The following is a 15,841-nucleotide window of genomic DNA, read 5'->3' as shown; positions in this document are numbered from 1 at the left end:
ATTCTAAAGGTAGGGATTAAAAGGTGCTGGACAGCTTTACCTTTCTGGTGTGACAGAAGTAATGATAAAGTGAGTTTTTCCATCGTTGTAATTTCTGTCTGGTGATTGAATTTTGATTCCACTTGCATTTAAAACAACAGCACCTCTGTCCATAGAGATGGATAATACATCTGACTGAAATACAGACGAAAACATCTTCATGAGTGAGTACAATATGGGAAAGTTAACAGTTCTGTACATTTTCCTGTTGGATTTACTTTCTCCAGCTGAGGAGATTTCTTATCACTATTTTCCCTTTTTTTTTTACTGTCTTTTGCACAAACTTAGAACCAAAACAGGAGATTATCTCAAATTGACATTCCTGTGGTTTTTTAAGCCTCAATTCTGGGAATTCTGTTGATTATGTTTCATGTATCTGTCAAAAGAGCTTCTTCTACCTAGCATGGAAGTATGATGTTTACATTTCATTTGCGCTTCTGGCACCGCTGCTGTGGTACTATACAGAGCAGCTTGGCTCTTAGCAAGATTACCGCTGTCATAAGGCCAATGCATTTTTTCTTTTCTTAATTCCCTCTAATCAGACATGTTCAGTCACTCAAAATTATCTTAGAGATATGATCCTTTATCTGGGTCAGGCATACAGGATCAGAGTGCCACATAGCTTGAATATTATCTGTTTCATTAGCACAAGCACTGCCACTGTGCACTCAGAGGAATCATACTGTCTCATTTTGTCAAGTACTAAATTGCTGAACCTCCATTTCTTAAACAGGGCACTTTGGCATCTCATAGGATTAGAGCTTTTGAGTTAAAAGCAGAAGTGGTGTACAGAGTCTCATTTATGCAAGCAGCATGGATAACCAACATGGTTTCAATTTAAGGCAATATTCCATGCTGTAAAAAGTGGTTATGGGTGTCATACAGCCTTCCTTGCTGCACCGCTTATGATTTTCTGCAAGTATGGCAGAGAAGACTTTCGAGATGGCTGCAAATGTTCTGTCATCTGAGCTCGTGGGTGCTGCTGATACAGGTCTGAAAGTGCAGAATTCTGGAATCACTCTGGTTCATTCAACATTTTGGGAGTGCAAGTCCATATTTCTGCCCCTGGCATTTCTTCAAGGGGATATTTGGGGTGATTTGGCTTTCCATAGCTGCAATGAGCCATCCTCAGGTTCAACTTTTCCTGGTCACACATGGATGTCTAAGTACAGGGAATATGGGCAGTTTTTTGACTGGTTTCTGTAAACTCTGCAATACTCAGAATAACATCCTATTAATCCAAACTTCTGCCTTTGCTTGTAGGGAGTTGCCCCTGAAAGGAAAATTTCAGGTCCTTAGTATTATTTGTACTTTAGTAGCATCTACAGGTCCAAATAGGGATTGCAGTTCAGTAAGATCCACTTTCTATCAAAATAATGTCTAGGCATTGCAGGGTTTCATCTGTGAATCAAATGTGAACTGTGAAAACGAGTACATTGAGGAATGCTCCTATACTGCTTTCTCTATCATTAAAAGATGAAGTGAGAAATTCTTATTATACCCATAATATTCTCCTGGAAAACAATCCAAAGGAAAAAATAAAACAAACAGCAAAGAAAGATGTACTCACTCCTTCAGAATAGTAGAACAGCAGCCCATTGGGCTGCAGTGTCCGGAAATTAAAGCCTCCTTCAAATTCACTTAAGAGGGACACTTTTTGGCTTGATGCAATGAAGCTCTCTCCATTGAAATATGCTTTGCGAGATATCTGTGTATTAAATAAAACAAATTTACATGTAAACTTCATAAAACTTTCAGATAATAAAAAGAATGAGGCTATTCTTTTTTCTTTTAAAGACTTGGCCAGTTCAGCTCTTCTATAAAAATTCCATTTTTTTTGTCTATGTCTTAAGCTAACTTTAGAGGCTCTCCCTGGCATGCTGTGAAAATCATAAGTATACATATTTTAAACAGTGTAAGCCAAATTGCTTTTAGTTTCCTGTGATTCTTGGCCTCATCCTAAGTCTGCTGATGTTAAAAATGAGCAAGAAGCCTAGAAGTAGAGGACGCTTAAGCCTCTATCCAAGTTTATGGCATTGAGAACTACTCTGGCATGCTAGCATGTTGCACTGAATTCTGGTGTGGGGGACTGATTGGACATGGCAGTCTACAGCCCTCTGAGAGAGAAGGAAAACGGGGTCTGAGATAGGACAAATTGCAGTTGGCCAAATTGCATTCCTCTTTATAGAAGGTGAGATTGAGCAATGAATTGTACTAGTGGTGGGCTCCTTCATCTTCATGCATTCTCAATGTGGCTTCAGATAGTCATGGCCATAGTATAAAGACCACAAACACTGTTTAGATTTACCAGTCTTGCATTGTAATGAACAAATGATGAATGACGGAAAGGATTAGAAAATAAAAGACAATTTTCTTAGTATTAAAGTTGATGCAGTTGGCCCGTGTATGAGAGAGGTAGAGCTGGATTGACTTAAAAGGTTTTTTTGTAACTCATTAGAATGGTGAATATCTTGTTGTTTTTTCATCCCAAACACCTGCAGTAGGACACATTTGAGAACAATTCTCCTTGTTTCTTTAATAGAAACTAATTTACCAGAGAATATTTCCATTCAGAATACAGCATACAATATATTTCAAATCCAGCCTTCATATTACAATCTCACATATAATAACAGTATCAAATAAAGTACCTTCTGCTGCAATACTCTCTGAAAATCAGATTGCATGTCAGCAGACTTAGCATGCGTGCATACACACACACACACACAATGAATGAATTAGTTTTCATTTCCTTTTTTGTGTTGGAAAGTGTTACCTTCCATTGTTTGGAGTGAAAGACAAGCTCATGAGTGTATCCATTGCCAAAATTTTATTATTACCTCACAAATTAAGTTATGCTTACCAGTGAATCCTCAGGGCACCCATAGCTGATTCCCAGGGTTCCTGGTTCTTCCAACAAGTTGAAATCCTTCTTTTGGAACTGAAAACCCTTCATGCAGCCTTTAAAGCCAATAATACCTGCCAGATGTGAACTAATGCTGTTGGGAAACAATGTCAAACAAGCTCCAATTACATTTTTTTGCCTTCCAGAATATACATTTATTGCCAAGGTGTTCTAAAAAATTTGGAAGAGCTTCAGTCATTTGCCTCACTTATGCCTAATTCCTACATCTTTATGTAAAACAGCTATTTAACCACATTAGTGGTTTTGAAAAGTCAAGATGCACCAGCTGTAATAAATATTACAGGGAGAAGTATATGAGAAGTCAGAGAGAAAACACGTACAGAGTAACTTAAAAGATAAAAGTGGTTGCTGAAACAAAAGGACATATTTCTAAATGGATTTGTACCCACTTATGATAAAAATAAATTATGTCTTCATTTATCATTTTAAAAAAGTTCTATTTTAATTTTCCTTTCTTGCTTTTACTGGCAAGCTCCTTTCTTATTCTGGGAAGCAAATGGATCCATATTTCTTAACAAGAATGAATAACAGAGGTCAAGGAAGTAAGAGTAAATACTGATTGCTGGTGAATAGGTTTACATAGGTTTAAATTAGAGCTGTAGGTGGGCTTCCAGGATACTTTCTACGCCGTATTTGAGGTGCATAGCCCAACACTGTATCCCAGCTGCTATTGCTTGCTGTTCAAAGTTTTTCTACTCCACTCCTCACTGAGATATAACAGCATTAAAGCACAGGACAAATGTCACTGAATTTATCCTCACAATATTCAAGCTGTATGAAGAAGAAATTTGCCAAAAACTGCAGAGGGTCTGTGACAGAGCAGGGAAATGACATGGGGCTTACTTGGTATCAGCATAGGAGATAATCTCTATGTATTTCAAATCCAGCCTTCATATTACAATCTCACATATAATAACAGGGAACAAATACACACTGAAGGAATGAATGTGAAATTCAGGGTTTTGACTTGGCAAACATGTAGACAGTATTTGTGCCTTCCACAAGACTTCCTAGTAGCTGGGTTCTCACCTCACATGAGATAATACTGATTGTCCTGACATCTGCTTCTGTGATAGTTTTCTATGCTTTATAACATTGTAAGGTAGGCACTGGAAACATTAAAAACGAATCAAGCTCTGGAAATATTTGCTTTTCTACGCTGGCTAAAATGGACCATCAAGTTGAATAGTTCAGATGCACATGTCTGAAATAAGGGGAGAGGGGGAGCATGTCAGGGCTTAATCTGCTGCTCAGTGAAATCAGCAGGAAGGCTAAATGAACAGGAGGGCTCCAGTCATTCTCACTGGGATTTGAATCACAGTGTGTGGATCAAAGTGTGGTGTGTCAGTCAGTCAATTTAGTCTCTACTCTGACTGATGATGCAGAAGCTGCAAACAGGCCATTAACTTAATAATATTTTCTAGAAGCAAACGAACTGAAGAAGATAGGTTTAAAGACAAAGAAAAATGTCTTCTGAATTTGTTCTCACATTTCCCAGCCCTCAGAACTCCTAGCTCCACTTAAGCGTTTGCTTTGTGAAGTGAGAGAAAAATAGTGTTGTTGAAATGAAGGAAAATATACTGTTTTGAAGAAAAATTAAACTTCTCCTTTAACTTTACAGCTACTTTTGCCCTGCTGCTGTACCCCAGTGTCAGTCAAATGTCAATCTGCCTAAAAAAAGGAAACATAGATTTCAATAGTAGCTAGCTAGATATTACATTTCTTCAGTGTCATAACTCTAGAAGCGAACTATGCACCCACTGGAAATGGAAAGTTGTCACCACATTTGATTCATACTTTTTGCTGTTTAGCCTTCTCTTGAGAACAAAGGTGGGTATGACATACAAAGCAGAGCTGTAGCTCTGTGTAAATCATTTCATTATACATTTCCAATTTTTATAATATTTTACCATATTTTCATAATGCCTATTGTTATTTTTCTCTGATACCATTTGTTCTTTTTCTTCCTTTACGTTATCTTCCAGGTGTTTTATAGAATGACCACAATACATTGGGAAAACTATGGACGTAACTCATGTGATTCATCTTGTATCCTACATTTGTCAACAAGTTTAACTTGCTATGGAGCTACTCAACTGCATGGATTTCTGCATCCTTCTGATGTTTTCAGTGTTCTCTTGGCCTTGATTAATGAAAGTATTTTTCACCAACCTTTTACCTTTTTTTTCCCCTAAATCATTCATGTATTCAATATTGACCCAAAGAGAGATCCTTTGGGCATGTGCTGTAGAACTTCTATTGTGTAGAAATGGAGGAGTTACTACTATGTCCTGTTTTCCTTTTCCAGGCATTTTATAATCCAATGCAGCCTTTCCTTCCTCCAACCCACCAGTTTTTTCAGTAGCCCTTTTGATAAACCTTTATGAAGAGCGATGAATATTGCACAGGCTACTTCTCCCTTATCCCCCATTTTATTTTCATGTTCAATTAATTACATGGGATCAAAAGGCATCATTTTCTTTTACAGGGTCCCTATCTTTAAGTGTAATCATTACATCTCATTATTTATTAATTCCAACAAAAGGGTCTCCTGGAAACAAAATAAGGTTTCAGGAGACTTACCAGTAATTCCTAGTAATTATTCTGCAATATTTATTATCCTCTCTTTTTTAAAAACATCAAGGTTATTTTAAAGAGAACCTGTATTTCTGTTAGCAGTCGTGACTCTTTAGTTAGCAGCTAGAACCCTTTTGAATCTCTGAGCTGTAGGGAACGTGTATTTCCACATCCTTCTTCAAGCATCTGCCCTGATCTCCCAGAATGTGACACTGTCTTGGTGGATTACCATTACAGTAAATTGGAGTATTATGGTTCACTGGGATCAAGCTTGGCTTCTATCGAATGGAATGATAGGAAAATGAGACTTTTATTTTCTTCCCACACCCACTCAGAGCCAGCTGACTTGAGTCTAAAGAGAAAATAAGATTCAACAGAACTAATGTGCATAGTAGGAAAGATACCATCTTTAGATTTGAAAATGCAGTTGGTGAAGGGTTTTGATCCTTCAGCTAATGCATTTTTATTTCAAAGATACTTTTGCACAGTGAGAAGAAATAATGATTCTACATATTCATGCATGTCCCCTACAAAGACAGGCTGAGGGAACTGGGCTTGTTCAGCCTGGAGAAAAGAAGGCTGTGGGGTGACCTCATTGCAGCCTTTCAGTACCTAAAGGAAGCCTATAAACAGGAGGGGAATCAACTCTTTGAAAGGGTAGATAACAGCAGGACAAGGGGAAATGGTTTTAAGATGAGGAAGGGAAGATTTAAGTTGGATGTCAGGAGGAAGTTCTTTGCAGAGAGAGTGGTGAGGTGCTGGAATAGGCTGCCCAGAGAGGTTGTGGATGCCCCGTCCCTGGAGGTGTTCAAGGCCAGACTGGATGGGGCCTTGGGCTGCCTGGTCTAGTATTAAATGGGGAGGTTGGTGGCCCTGCATGTGGCAGGGGGGTTGGAGATTCATGATCCTTGAGGTCCCTTCCAACCTGAGCCATTCTGTGATTCTGTGATTCTATGTGTTTGGAATTGCCTTTTTATCTTAAGAAGATAGTGGTTTCTGTAACCTAACTGAAACAGGACCAGTTTCAGCAGAATGTAGCTGTGCAGGATCCATTCTAATCTTTGGTGTTGTAAAACTCTGAAAAAAACCTTTGAAGTTTGTCCTAAGGGTTGTTTCACATAAGGTGCTGAAGCTAGGAAAAACACAGAATCACAGAGGGAATAAAGTTAGAAGAGATCTCTGGTCCAACCCCTGCTCAAGCATAGACACCTAGAGATGCTTCCCTAGGACCATGTCTAGGAGGCTTTCAAGTCTTTTCAAGGAGAGAGACTCTGTAACCGTCCTGGGCAGTCACCTGCACATTAAAGAAGTGCTTCCTGAGAAACAACAGTGATACACTGTAAGCCTTTCAGCACATGTCACTTAAATTACATGAAGATAATGACTAAATCCCAGCTGTAAACCAACCTGGACTGTAAGATCTCAGCAGGTGCTCCTCCAATGTAGATGTCTGTGAATGGCATTGCTGTTCTTTCATTGTCAACACTTTTTATATGTCGTCTGTCTACTACCAAGATCATCTTCTTAGAATTATGATATATAATAGAAATCTGAAAAGAAAAAACATGTTCTTAAAAGTTTCTAAAATGTCATCTTTGGTAAGTTGTCATGGTGATTTTGCAAGATCAATAATATCTTTATGTCTTTTTGTTTTAACAGTTATTTTCATTTATCAAAAACGTTGTTTGTAAAATAGGATAGGCTGTCAATTCTAATAAGGAACTTATTTTGATGTCACCATTTCTCTAATTCTTGAAGAAACAGGATACTTCACTTATGATTAAATTCATACAAAACTACCCCCATACCAAATTCTACTCTGCACCAAGCAGATAAACTCCATCAACTTTGCAGTGCTTTCTTGATTTCTACAAGAAGTTAGGGCAGACTTCTAAAAAAACCTCATTGCATTGTCCAAGTATAAAAGCATATTTTTTCCCTGCTTAAAAAGTTCAAGCAGAACAGTAGCTGTTGCTATAGTTTGAATTTACATTGAATCACATTTACAACAAGCCACTAGGGGGAATTTGCTATTACTACTGCCACTGTCACAGTTACATTGGCTTAAAGTAAAATCTCTTAAAACTAGTACACCTTGGTGTTTATGACCTGCCTAAATCCCTAAAATACTGTCTGTATATAAAAGATTGTTACCTGAATAACTCTTACTTTGAATGAAATGGGAAATACAATACCTCTTGTAACACAATGCATAATAACTAAGGCAGTCAAGTTAACAGCATGCCATGCTTTTAGTTCAGGAGCATTGTATATTTGAAGCATGCAATTCTTCACTGCAATAATTTCAATCTGAATTCTAATACTTTCCTCTGCTGCTGCTTCTTTTTTTTTTCACATGATAAGTCCTGTTCTTGTCTATCAGTATGCAGAATCTGTCCACAAGCACTGATTTATCAGGACTCTTGGAGAGACCCCAACAACTGGCTCAGTGCTGGCAGGAATTATGTGCTCTTTCACATGTGAGGTATGTGTCTACTCTTCTCTTCTGCCTGCTTGTGCATCACTACCTGGCTTCTCATCCTTTTCCTCTTCTAATTGGAGCAAATCATGGCTGCTTTGGAGCTGCCAATATAGTTAATCACATGGCTGTGACTGTAACCCCATATCTCTACCTCATGAAATTTAGCATCATTAATCTGAGCCTTCTTCATGGAGTCCTCTAGCAGCACCGGGCCGGTGCTGAAGCCAAAGTCATAGCGGAGGTACAGAAATCCATTGTGCATCTCTAGACTGAAGAACATACTCTACATAAAACAAACAAACAAGCAAAAAGAAAACAGTCAGGAAAACACTATGATTGTGTCAGGAATTAAAAAAAAATGAACAGTGTAATGAGACTATCTGACATTGTGAACATCAGGCTACTCAGAAAAGGTCATATTTTTCCAAAACTAGAGCAGAGCTTCTGGATTAATTCATAGTATATGTGTATGTAGATACATAATTGCTTGATAAACACCACGTTTTTGAAGGCTTAGTGAAATGATTTTCTGGAGAAACTGAATTTAGTCGAATAGGTGTGTCAATATTCTTCACCAGCAAAGTATTTGTAATGTGAACACATCTATTTTCTGTCACAGTAATAGCACATGCCCCAAGGAAAGATACTATCTTGTTAAAAACAATGATGTGCTAGAATAGTTGGGGCTGCATCAGCAGCTTCTGTCAAGATACCTAAAATAGCACAGCATCATATCTTTTCACAGCCCTGATCATTATATTTGCTGAAGGCTGAGCAATAGGTAGAGTGTATTTACTGTATATTTGGTTTCTAGATCTCCTGACTGTTCCTACTTCTTGGTTTGGATTCTCTTCAGTGGTTGAGTGTCCTACATTTTATAAAAAGAAGCTCTACTCCAGGAAACCTCTAGGGAGGGCTTGAAATGAAGATCTATGGTACAGACTTTGTCTCCTTCTGAATCTGAACATAAAAAAGCAGAAATGACAGTTTACAGCAACTGTGGATCTGGGCTAATGCTTTTAATGCTACTGTTTGTGTTCTCTTCTAGTGTGCATGCTGTTCCCATACTTAAAGGAGATATGGGAACAATAACACTCTAAAAACAACTACAGGCCATGGACTAATGTCTCTGAATTATTCTGAATTATTCCACATTCAGAAGTCATTACTTGAAGTAATAAAAGTAGGTCTTAATCTAGTGCTTTTAAATGAAAATGCAGCTTGGGTTTATTTTGAAAACTTTAAACTTGAAAATTAAGCAGGGATTACATTTTCAGTAATTATGAGCTGTCCTTGCAGAATGGAATAATGGGGCAGTTTACAAAATCTTTCTATAAGTGTCTGTGAGTAAGCACGGTCTTCCATAAATCACATAGATCACTGTAACATACAAAGTGCACTTGTCCAACAAATCTCCATGCATTTTTGCTTAGAAGATCTGCAATTGAGGCAGTAAAGCTTTGACCAGCAGTTGCTTAGTCTAGATTCTCCTAAGGGCAAAGGTTAGTAGTGGCACGCTATGCTGCAGAGCAAATCTCTCTCCACAGCTCTCTTGTGCAAGTTAAGGAAAAATAGAAAGTAACTCTGTTCTGAGGATGGATTTGTTGCCTTCTGAATACTCATGCTGGTGTGCAGACCAGTGTATGTCTGTGGTATGCATTAACATAGTACATTGTTTTCTGTGGCTTTATCAAGCTGTAATCCACAAAGAACTTGGGAGCCTGATGTGGAGATGCCAAAAGACAAATAAAAAATCTGAGTTTGTCTTCAGAGGACATTTGCATATAGTCTTCTTTCTTTAAACCATTTCAGAGTTTGCATCACCATCAAACATCTGAAAATATCTGGATCTAGCTATTTTTTTTTTGTGTTACTTTCTATATTCAGTAACTTAAATAACTATTTAGCACTAGCACTCCCAGAGACACAGCTATAAAGCGACAGCTACCACAAAATGACTGTTTTATAGGAGCTACTTCACAGAAATTTTCTATAGATTTGAATGTACATTCGCATTTGAACAAAGATACAACTCCTGATCTTAAGTAGTGTATCATCACAGGGTCATCACAGTGGCATTACCACTTGAAAGTCATTAATGTCTGTGGATGAGAGCAGACTCCAGCTCTACTTACTGCAAAGCATATGCCAGTTCTCTCCCAATGTATATATGTACCAGAGAAACACAAAGGTATTACCTCTTTCCATAATTAAAATATTTTGTATTTCCCATGATATTGCAAGTACTAGAGAACTGGTGTTACTTATTGCTAAAGGGTACCAGAAGAATCTGATACTCACTCCATTAACCATCAGCAGGATCAATCCATTGTCTGTAGGTGTTCGAACTTCAATGTCAAACCGTGTCACCTGGCTGAATCTTCCCCTCCTCTCAATATTTCTTGCCACGGCATAGCCAGAACCATCAAAGAAATAACTCACAGCTCGACTCTGAGTGAAAGCCAACTTATTTCTATGAAAAAACAATCAGGGAAGCAAAAATTGACGGCATCAGCACTATGGTCACCATTTGCATTCGGAGAAATTAAGGGCCTTTATAATTAAAGTACTCTCTTGAAATTATTATTCTGAACCAATGCTTTCTCCTGGAAGTGATGAGACTGGTGACTTTTTCTTTCAAATTCTTTCTGGGAATTTTTTTCTGAAATGTATAGATTTGAAGGTGCATCTAACTCCTTTGTCATCAGATTGTGCTTTTATTCTATGTTGTATGTAAAGGACAGGAAAATTTTTTGCTGATCCTCATAAGGGTAATTACACTTCCTTATTATAAGGATATACATATTTTTATTAAGAGGTGGCTTGGTTTGTGCAGAAATCCATTTGAATTCTCCATGGCCTTTAACTGAGAATGGGCCCCTCTGGAGAGACAAGGAATGGGCCACATGCACTGATGTGAAGGGCAGCAGCTCTCAGCTCCTGGTGCCTCTGCAGTTCCCTTGCAGTGAAAGCTAAAAGTTTCTCTCTAGTTTTATATATAGAGAGACCCTTGTGTTGTATGAACAAGATGCCCACTCATGCCTGTGCCAAACAAATGCTGTGGTAAATGTTCCCTTCTACTTTGGGGACCACATTTCCCAGTGTGTGTGTGGCTTATCTGGGGGATTTGTACTGTTTCAGAGTGTATGGCTGAAAGGTAACTTCTATATTGACTTTGTTAGCTGGGTGTGGGAGTGCACTCAAATTTACCAGGCCTGCTGGAGCTAACTGGTTGTGGCCGTATCACTTACAGGGAAGGGATTTAAGGCAGGAGAAACCCTGATCTTGACAAGCAGTCCATGGAAAGTGGGAATCTAGCCTCTGCCTCATGGAATAGCTGAAACACTCTCTCCACACTTCCATTTCTAAAGCAGAAACAAGGTTCTGAGACAATTAATGGAGAGAAAATATCTAAGTTCAGCTTCTTGACACAACTAGGAATTAACAATGGCAAACTTCCTTCTGGACAACTCGGCATCACCTTCCCATCTGTCTTCTGAAACAGATTGGAACTATCAGGAGTGGCACTTCCTACAAACGAGGATTGATGGCGGGACTGTCACCTACCTGGCACAAGGTGGCGATGTGGTGGTGTCGATGTTGTAGGCGTGCTTGAAGTTGTACAGGCTGATCACATCGTCGTTCAGGGTAGCCAGCTCCAGGCAGCCGATGAAGCCAGGCAAGTCTAAGCTGGGAGGGAGCTGTGCAGAAAGAGAGAAGTAAAGGGACATATGCCTTATTTGGGTTATCATGAAAACATTTGTGTCTGGGATCAGCTTTTTCTCTGTACTCCTCATATTGTGAAAAAATGCGATATTGCTGCCTTTGAATAGTCATTGCAGTCCTTATCATGATACAGCACTAGCCATAATATTCCATACATGAAAAAAGAGGAAATGGAGCATAAAGATGTCCTTACAGAGAGTAGATTGGGGCAGGTGAGGCAAGGACTTTTTCTGTAGTTTGGTAGTTTTGAAGGGAGTGCACTTGGAAAAAAGAAGAGTTAGGATTTGACTAATCCCAAATCTTGCTTGAAGTACTTGAATCTGTCAAAAGATATTTCATGTCTAATGTATAGACATTCTTTATTCCTTGAAAAATAATTTCCTACCATGACAAAAGAGAAAGAATGAAAGAGCACTTTAAACTCAGGATACTTGGATTCAAAGACTGTACCAGTGTCTAAGCCTCAGCAGGTATTATTTTAAACAGTTATCAGGATATAGAAACTCCTTCTTTTAACAAAGGTCACTGCAAATGGAATTTAAATAGCCACAGTATACAGAACATACGTAGCTGTAAGAGAAAGTGAGATCCTCATCTGCAGCACAGAACCTGTGCTTTTGCAAAGTATCTTGTTTCTTTTTTTTTGTTTTGTTTTTTTTTTTTTTTTTTTTTCTTCTACTATTCTATTAAATTATTTTAAGTTTGAGGTATCCAGTGGTTATGTGATACATTTTCTATTAAGAATAAGATCATTCATAACATTTTCTAAATCCAAAAAGTTGCCTCACAGAGACAGGTAAATGAGGTGCTAGCTCATCCTGACTGTGATCAGGTGGGTGCAATCCTTTAAAACCCAGGCAGAGGCATCTACCTCCTGCAAGTCCTCAGATATGTATTGCACAGACAAGTCTTCACGTCACTGCAAGGCTAGATTTAAACCACTGATAATGTAAATTCGAACAAATCAATGCATCAGAAGTTTGCTACACCATGCTAGTATTAATGGTATGTTACCTTTCATTTTTTCTGAAAGAAAAATTGTTAAGTACCAAAGCTTTATCAGCATTTAAAAAAAAATGAGTAGCCTGCAAACCAAGTAGCCCTTTTGAGCTGGGATACCAGGCCTTGATTTATGCAATTTAATTTTTTAAAAAAATCACTTTTATTATTACTTTTCAAAAAACTTTACTGATAGCTACTAGGAATGTGATCATCCCTTTATGACATGATATGCTGGAGAAGGTAGTAATTTTTGCAGTAGAGAGAAGAGATAGTCCTAGGATAATAAATGACTAAATAAGGACATTTCATTTTCTAGCCATTTCTGTGTTAAAAGGGAAGCTCAGCAAGATAGGTTTGTATTATTTAAGCTCTGAATATAAAGTATTTATCTGACCAACCTTGAAGTCTGGAGGTGCTCCACCAACGTAGAAAACAGTATTTTCAGGTTCCAAATTTAGGAGAGAGCTAGGACCAAGAGACTCTCCTGTTTTGATAAATTTTTCTTCTGATGTGCTGCTAAGACTTGGTATAGTTAAAAACATTTTGCCATGTCTTCCAATCCTGCAGAAGGAAATTGTAAGAGAAGAGAGTTCTGTGTTTGCTAGACTTTAAAAAAAAAACCAAAAAAACAACACAGAAACCCACAAACAACAGCAGCAAGCCTCCAGCTCCAGGAAAGTTTTTTTTTTTTTTTCTTCTTCCCCTTGTTAGAAGACTGGTATTCTACAGGGAAAGAAACAGAAAAATTACAGACGCTTTCCCTTCCCTTTCATGTCCCCATAGGTCCTGGCTCTCTAAAAGCAAAGCAAATTTCCATTTATTTCAGCAGGGATAGAACCAGACACTTAAGATTACTAATGGGCAATTCTGGGACTTTTCTGGTTATTTGTTTATTTATTTGATTGTTTCCTTTCTTTGAAGCTGTTTGAATTTGGTGAAATGTACATTGTCCGTATACCTCTCAATTTTGATGATGCTGAAGTAAGAAGGCCAGGTGCTGACTGGCTTGGAGTCCAGAGGTATTTCCACATCTTGGTTTCCCAGATTATAAATGTAGACAAGGTTGTCATTTTTAATTGCCAGTCCCACGTAATTTTTAGCCTAAAACATCAGTGGAGAAGGATGTCAGAGCTACAACATCAAAACAGATTTATTGCAGAGCACTGGTAAAGTATTGGGCTATATAAGACAAAATGAAGGCTTTAAAAATAAGGTTTCATACATATTCTATTAAAATAATATATACCTTATATAATGTATTTATATTTGTAATCTTACATATTATATTTATATTTTGTATATTATATAAATATATACAAATATAATTAAAAATCTTAATTCTCTAATTAGTTTCCTTCACTGCACAGAAAAAAACCTCTGATGTTTTATCCATTTTGAATCAGGAAAATACAAGGTCATAAGATTTTTACTGACTGCAAATTGGTCATGTTTAATGAGAAGTTACTTATCAGTATTTACTGTGCATAGGTGTTAAATATTTGAAGAAGAAAAATTTGTCTGAAGCCTAGGTACTATGATGCAAATAATTCTCCTACCAGGAGGGGTTTCTCTTAATTTATATTCAGTAGATATTCTTTTTAGAAAAGTTTAAAAAAGAAAAGCATGCTGTTTTACCCTTCTCAGCTAAGACCTTGTCAGGATTCTACTTGGCTTGTGAGATGCGATTTTTCTTCTTTCAGGAATCACAATTTAATGAGCAACTCTTTCACAACACTTGCAGGTAGTGAGAGCATATGCCATTTCTAAGCGTTTCAAAGCAGTGAAGTACAGGTGTACAGCAGCAGCACAAGCCTCAGGCAAAGAGCCTTCTTAGCTTATGGACTTCTGAACTTGAAAGTTTGGAATTGTCACTGTCAGCAACATAAACCTGGTTAAATTGTGGCCCACAAAAAAAGCATGACGAGTAATGGTAGCTGCTCAGTACTGGCAGTTCAAATGGGCAAGTGAAGCTCCCAGCAGTGGCATGCTGCATAGGCAGCCCAATTTGCCTGTTGGAGAGAACCCTTCATTGCTTGCAGTGACAAGTTTCAGGGACAGGAGTGCTGGGGTATTGGAAGCCCTTGCACTTTGCTTTGCTCTAAGTCAGTGGCAGTTTTAAAATCAGCTGATAGTAGACACCTCGTATTTTGAGAAAGTGAGAGGAATAAACAAGGGCAAATAAACTTCAAATCTATTGCAACATTTATATACATATATATAAATTAACTGGGCTATTCTCTTACATTTTTGTTTCCAAGGTACAAAATGAATCTGTCTGGAGACGCTGTCAGTTGTGGGTTGTCTTTCTGAAGCTTTATATACAAGCTCATGGAAGTGAAAGACTTCAGTTCCTCCACGTTGATCTTTGGATTGACTTCAACAGCTGATTCACCTCCAAACATCATAGAAACCTGGACCTGCAGTTGCAAGTGTGCTAAGTGAGACACATTATTGCTGCCTGTAGAAATTACTTGAGGTAAATGTGCGAGAAATCTTGGTCAGTAGCCTCTCTTACTACTAGAATAAAATCAGCACATATGTAGGTGCTATTCAGGATTTTATAACAATCACTTATGGAAGATGCTGTAAAAAGAAGATAATAAATTAAACTAATTGAAACTCCTCATTAACTATGCTTAAGAATATTAATATTAAGTTGGAATATGTTTAATAATATTCTTAATTTAATTTAAATTTCAGTGGGACATTGTTGTGTGCTTAGTTGAATTAGGGCTACATTGCAAGGTACAGACCATAATGAAGTTCCTACAGGGCTATAAAACTTCTACCTGTAATTTTTCTTTGCTCTGGGAGTACTATGGCCAATTTTCTTATTGTTATATGTTAATGAGTAATCCTGTTTTATTATTGAAGTTACAGTGACATATAGAAGATGCTAATCAAATTTTAAAACATTTGAGTTCAAAATGAAATATGAACTTCAACATAAATGCAGTAATGTTTCCAAGTTTAAGCAATATATTCCTGAATGATGAAAGACCTTTAAAGAAAGTCAAACAGTTCCCATGTACTCACATACCAGATGAATGTTGCCTTTTTTTTTTTTTTTTTAAAGCAAGTACCTGGAC

At 37.6% G+C, this 15,841-nt stretch overlaps 1 protein-coding gene across 2 annotated transcripts in view; it reads right to left on the bottom strand.

Annotated features, from left to right (window-relative positions):
* LAMA4 (laminin subunit alpha 4) overlaps positions 1-15,841 on the bottom strand; it is a 99,640-nt gene that overhangs the window by 16,845 nt on the left and 66,954 nt on the right. For both annotated transcript variants that reach the window (XM_031611161.2, XM_031611162.2), the window contains exons 19-28: positions 14,996-15,169; positions 13,711-13,853; positions 13,151-13,313; positions 11,592-11,725; positions 10,326-10,497; positions 8,176-8,307; positions 6,950-7,092; positions 2,903-3,038; positions 1,610-1,747; positions 41-174 (exon numbers count right to left, since the gene is read on the bottom strand). In XM_031611161.2, the coding sequence (XP_031467021.2) occupies positions 41-174; positions 1,610-1,747; positions 2,903-3,038; positions 6,950-7,092; positions 8,176-8,307; positions 10,326-10,497; positions 11,592-11,725; positions 13,151-13,313; positions 13,711-13,853; positions 14,996-15,169 (1,469 nt within the window). The remainder of the gene's footprint in view (positions 1-40; positions 175-1,609; positions 1,748-2,902; positions 3,039-6,949; positions 7,093-8,175; positions 8,308-10,325; positions 10,498-11,591; positions 11,726-13,150; positions 13,314-13,710; positions 13,854-14,995; positions 15,170-15,841) is intronic.

Source organism: Phasianus colchicus, chromosome 2 (assembly GCF_987193195.1).
Source record: "Phasianus colchicus chromosome 2, bPhaCol1.hap1.1, whole genome shotgun sequence".
Classification (NCBI taxonomy): domain Eukaryota; kingdom Metazoa; phylum Chordata; class Aves; order Galliformes; family Phasianidae; genus Phasianus; species Phasianus colchicus.
Note: the sequence above shows the minus strand (reverse complement) of the source record. Positions and strands in the feature narration are given on the sequence as shown.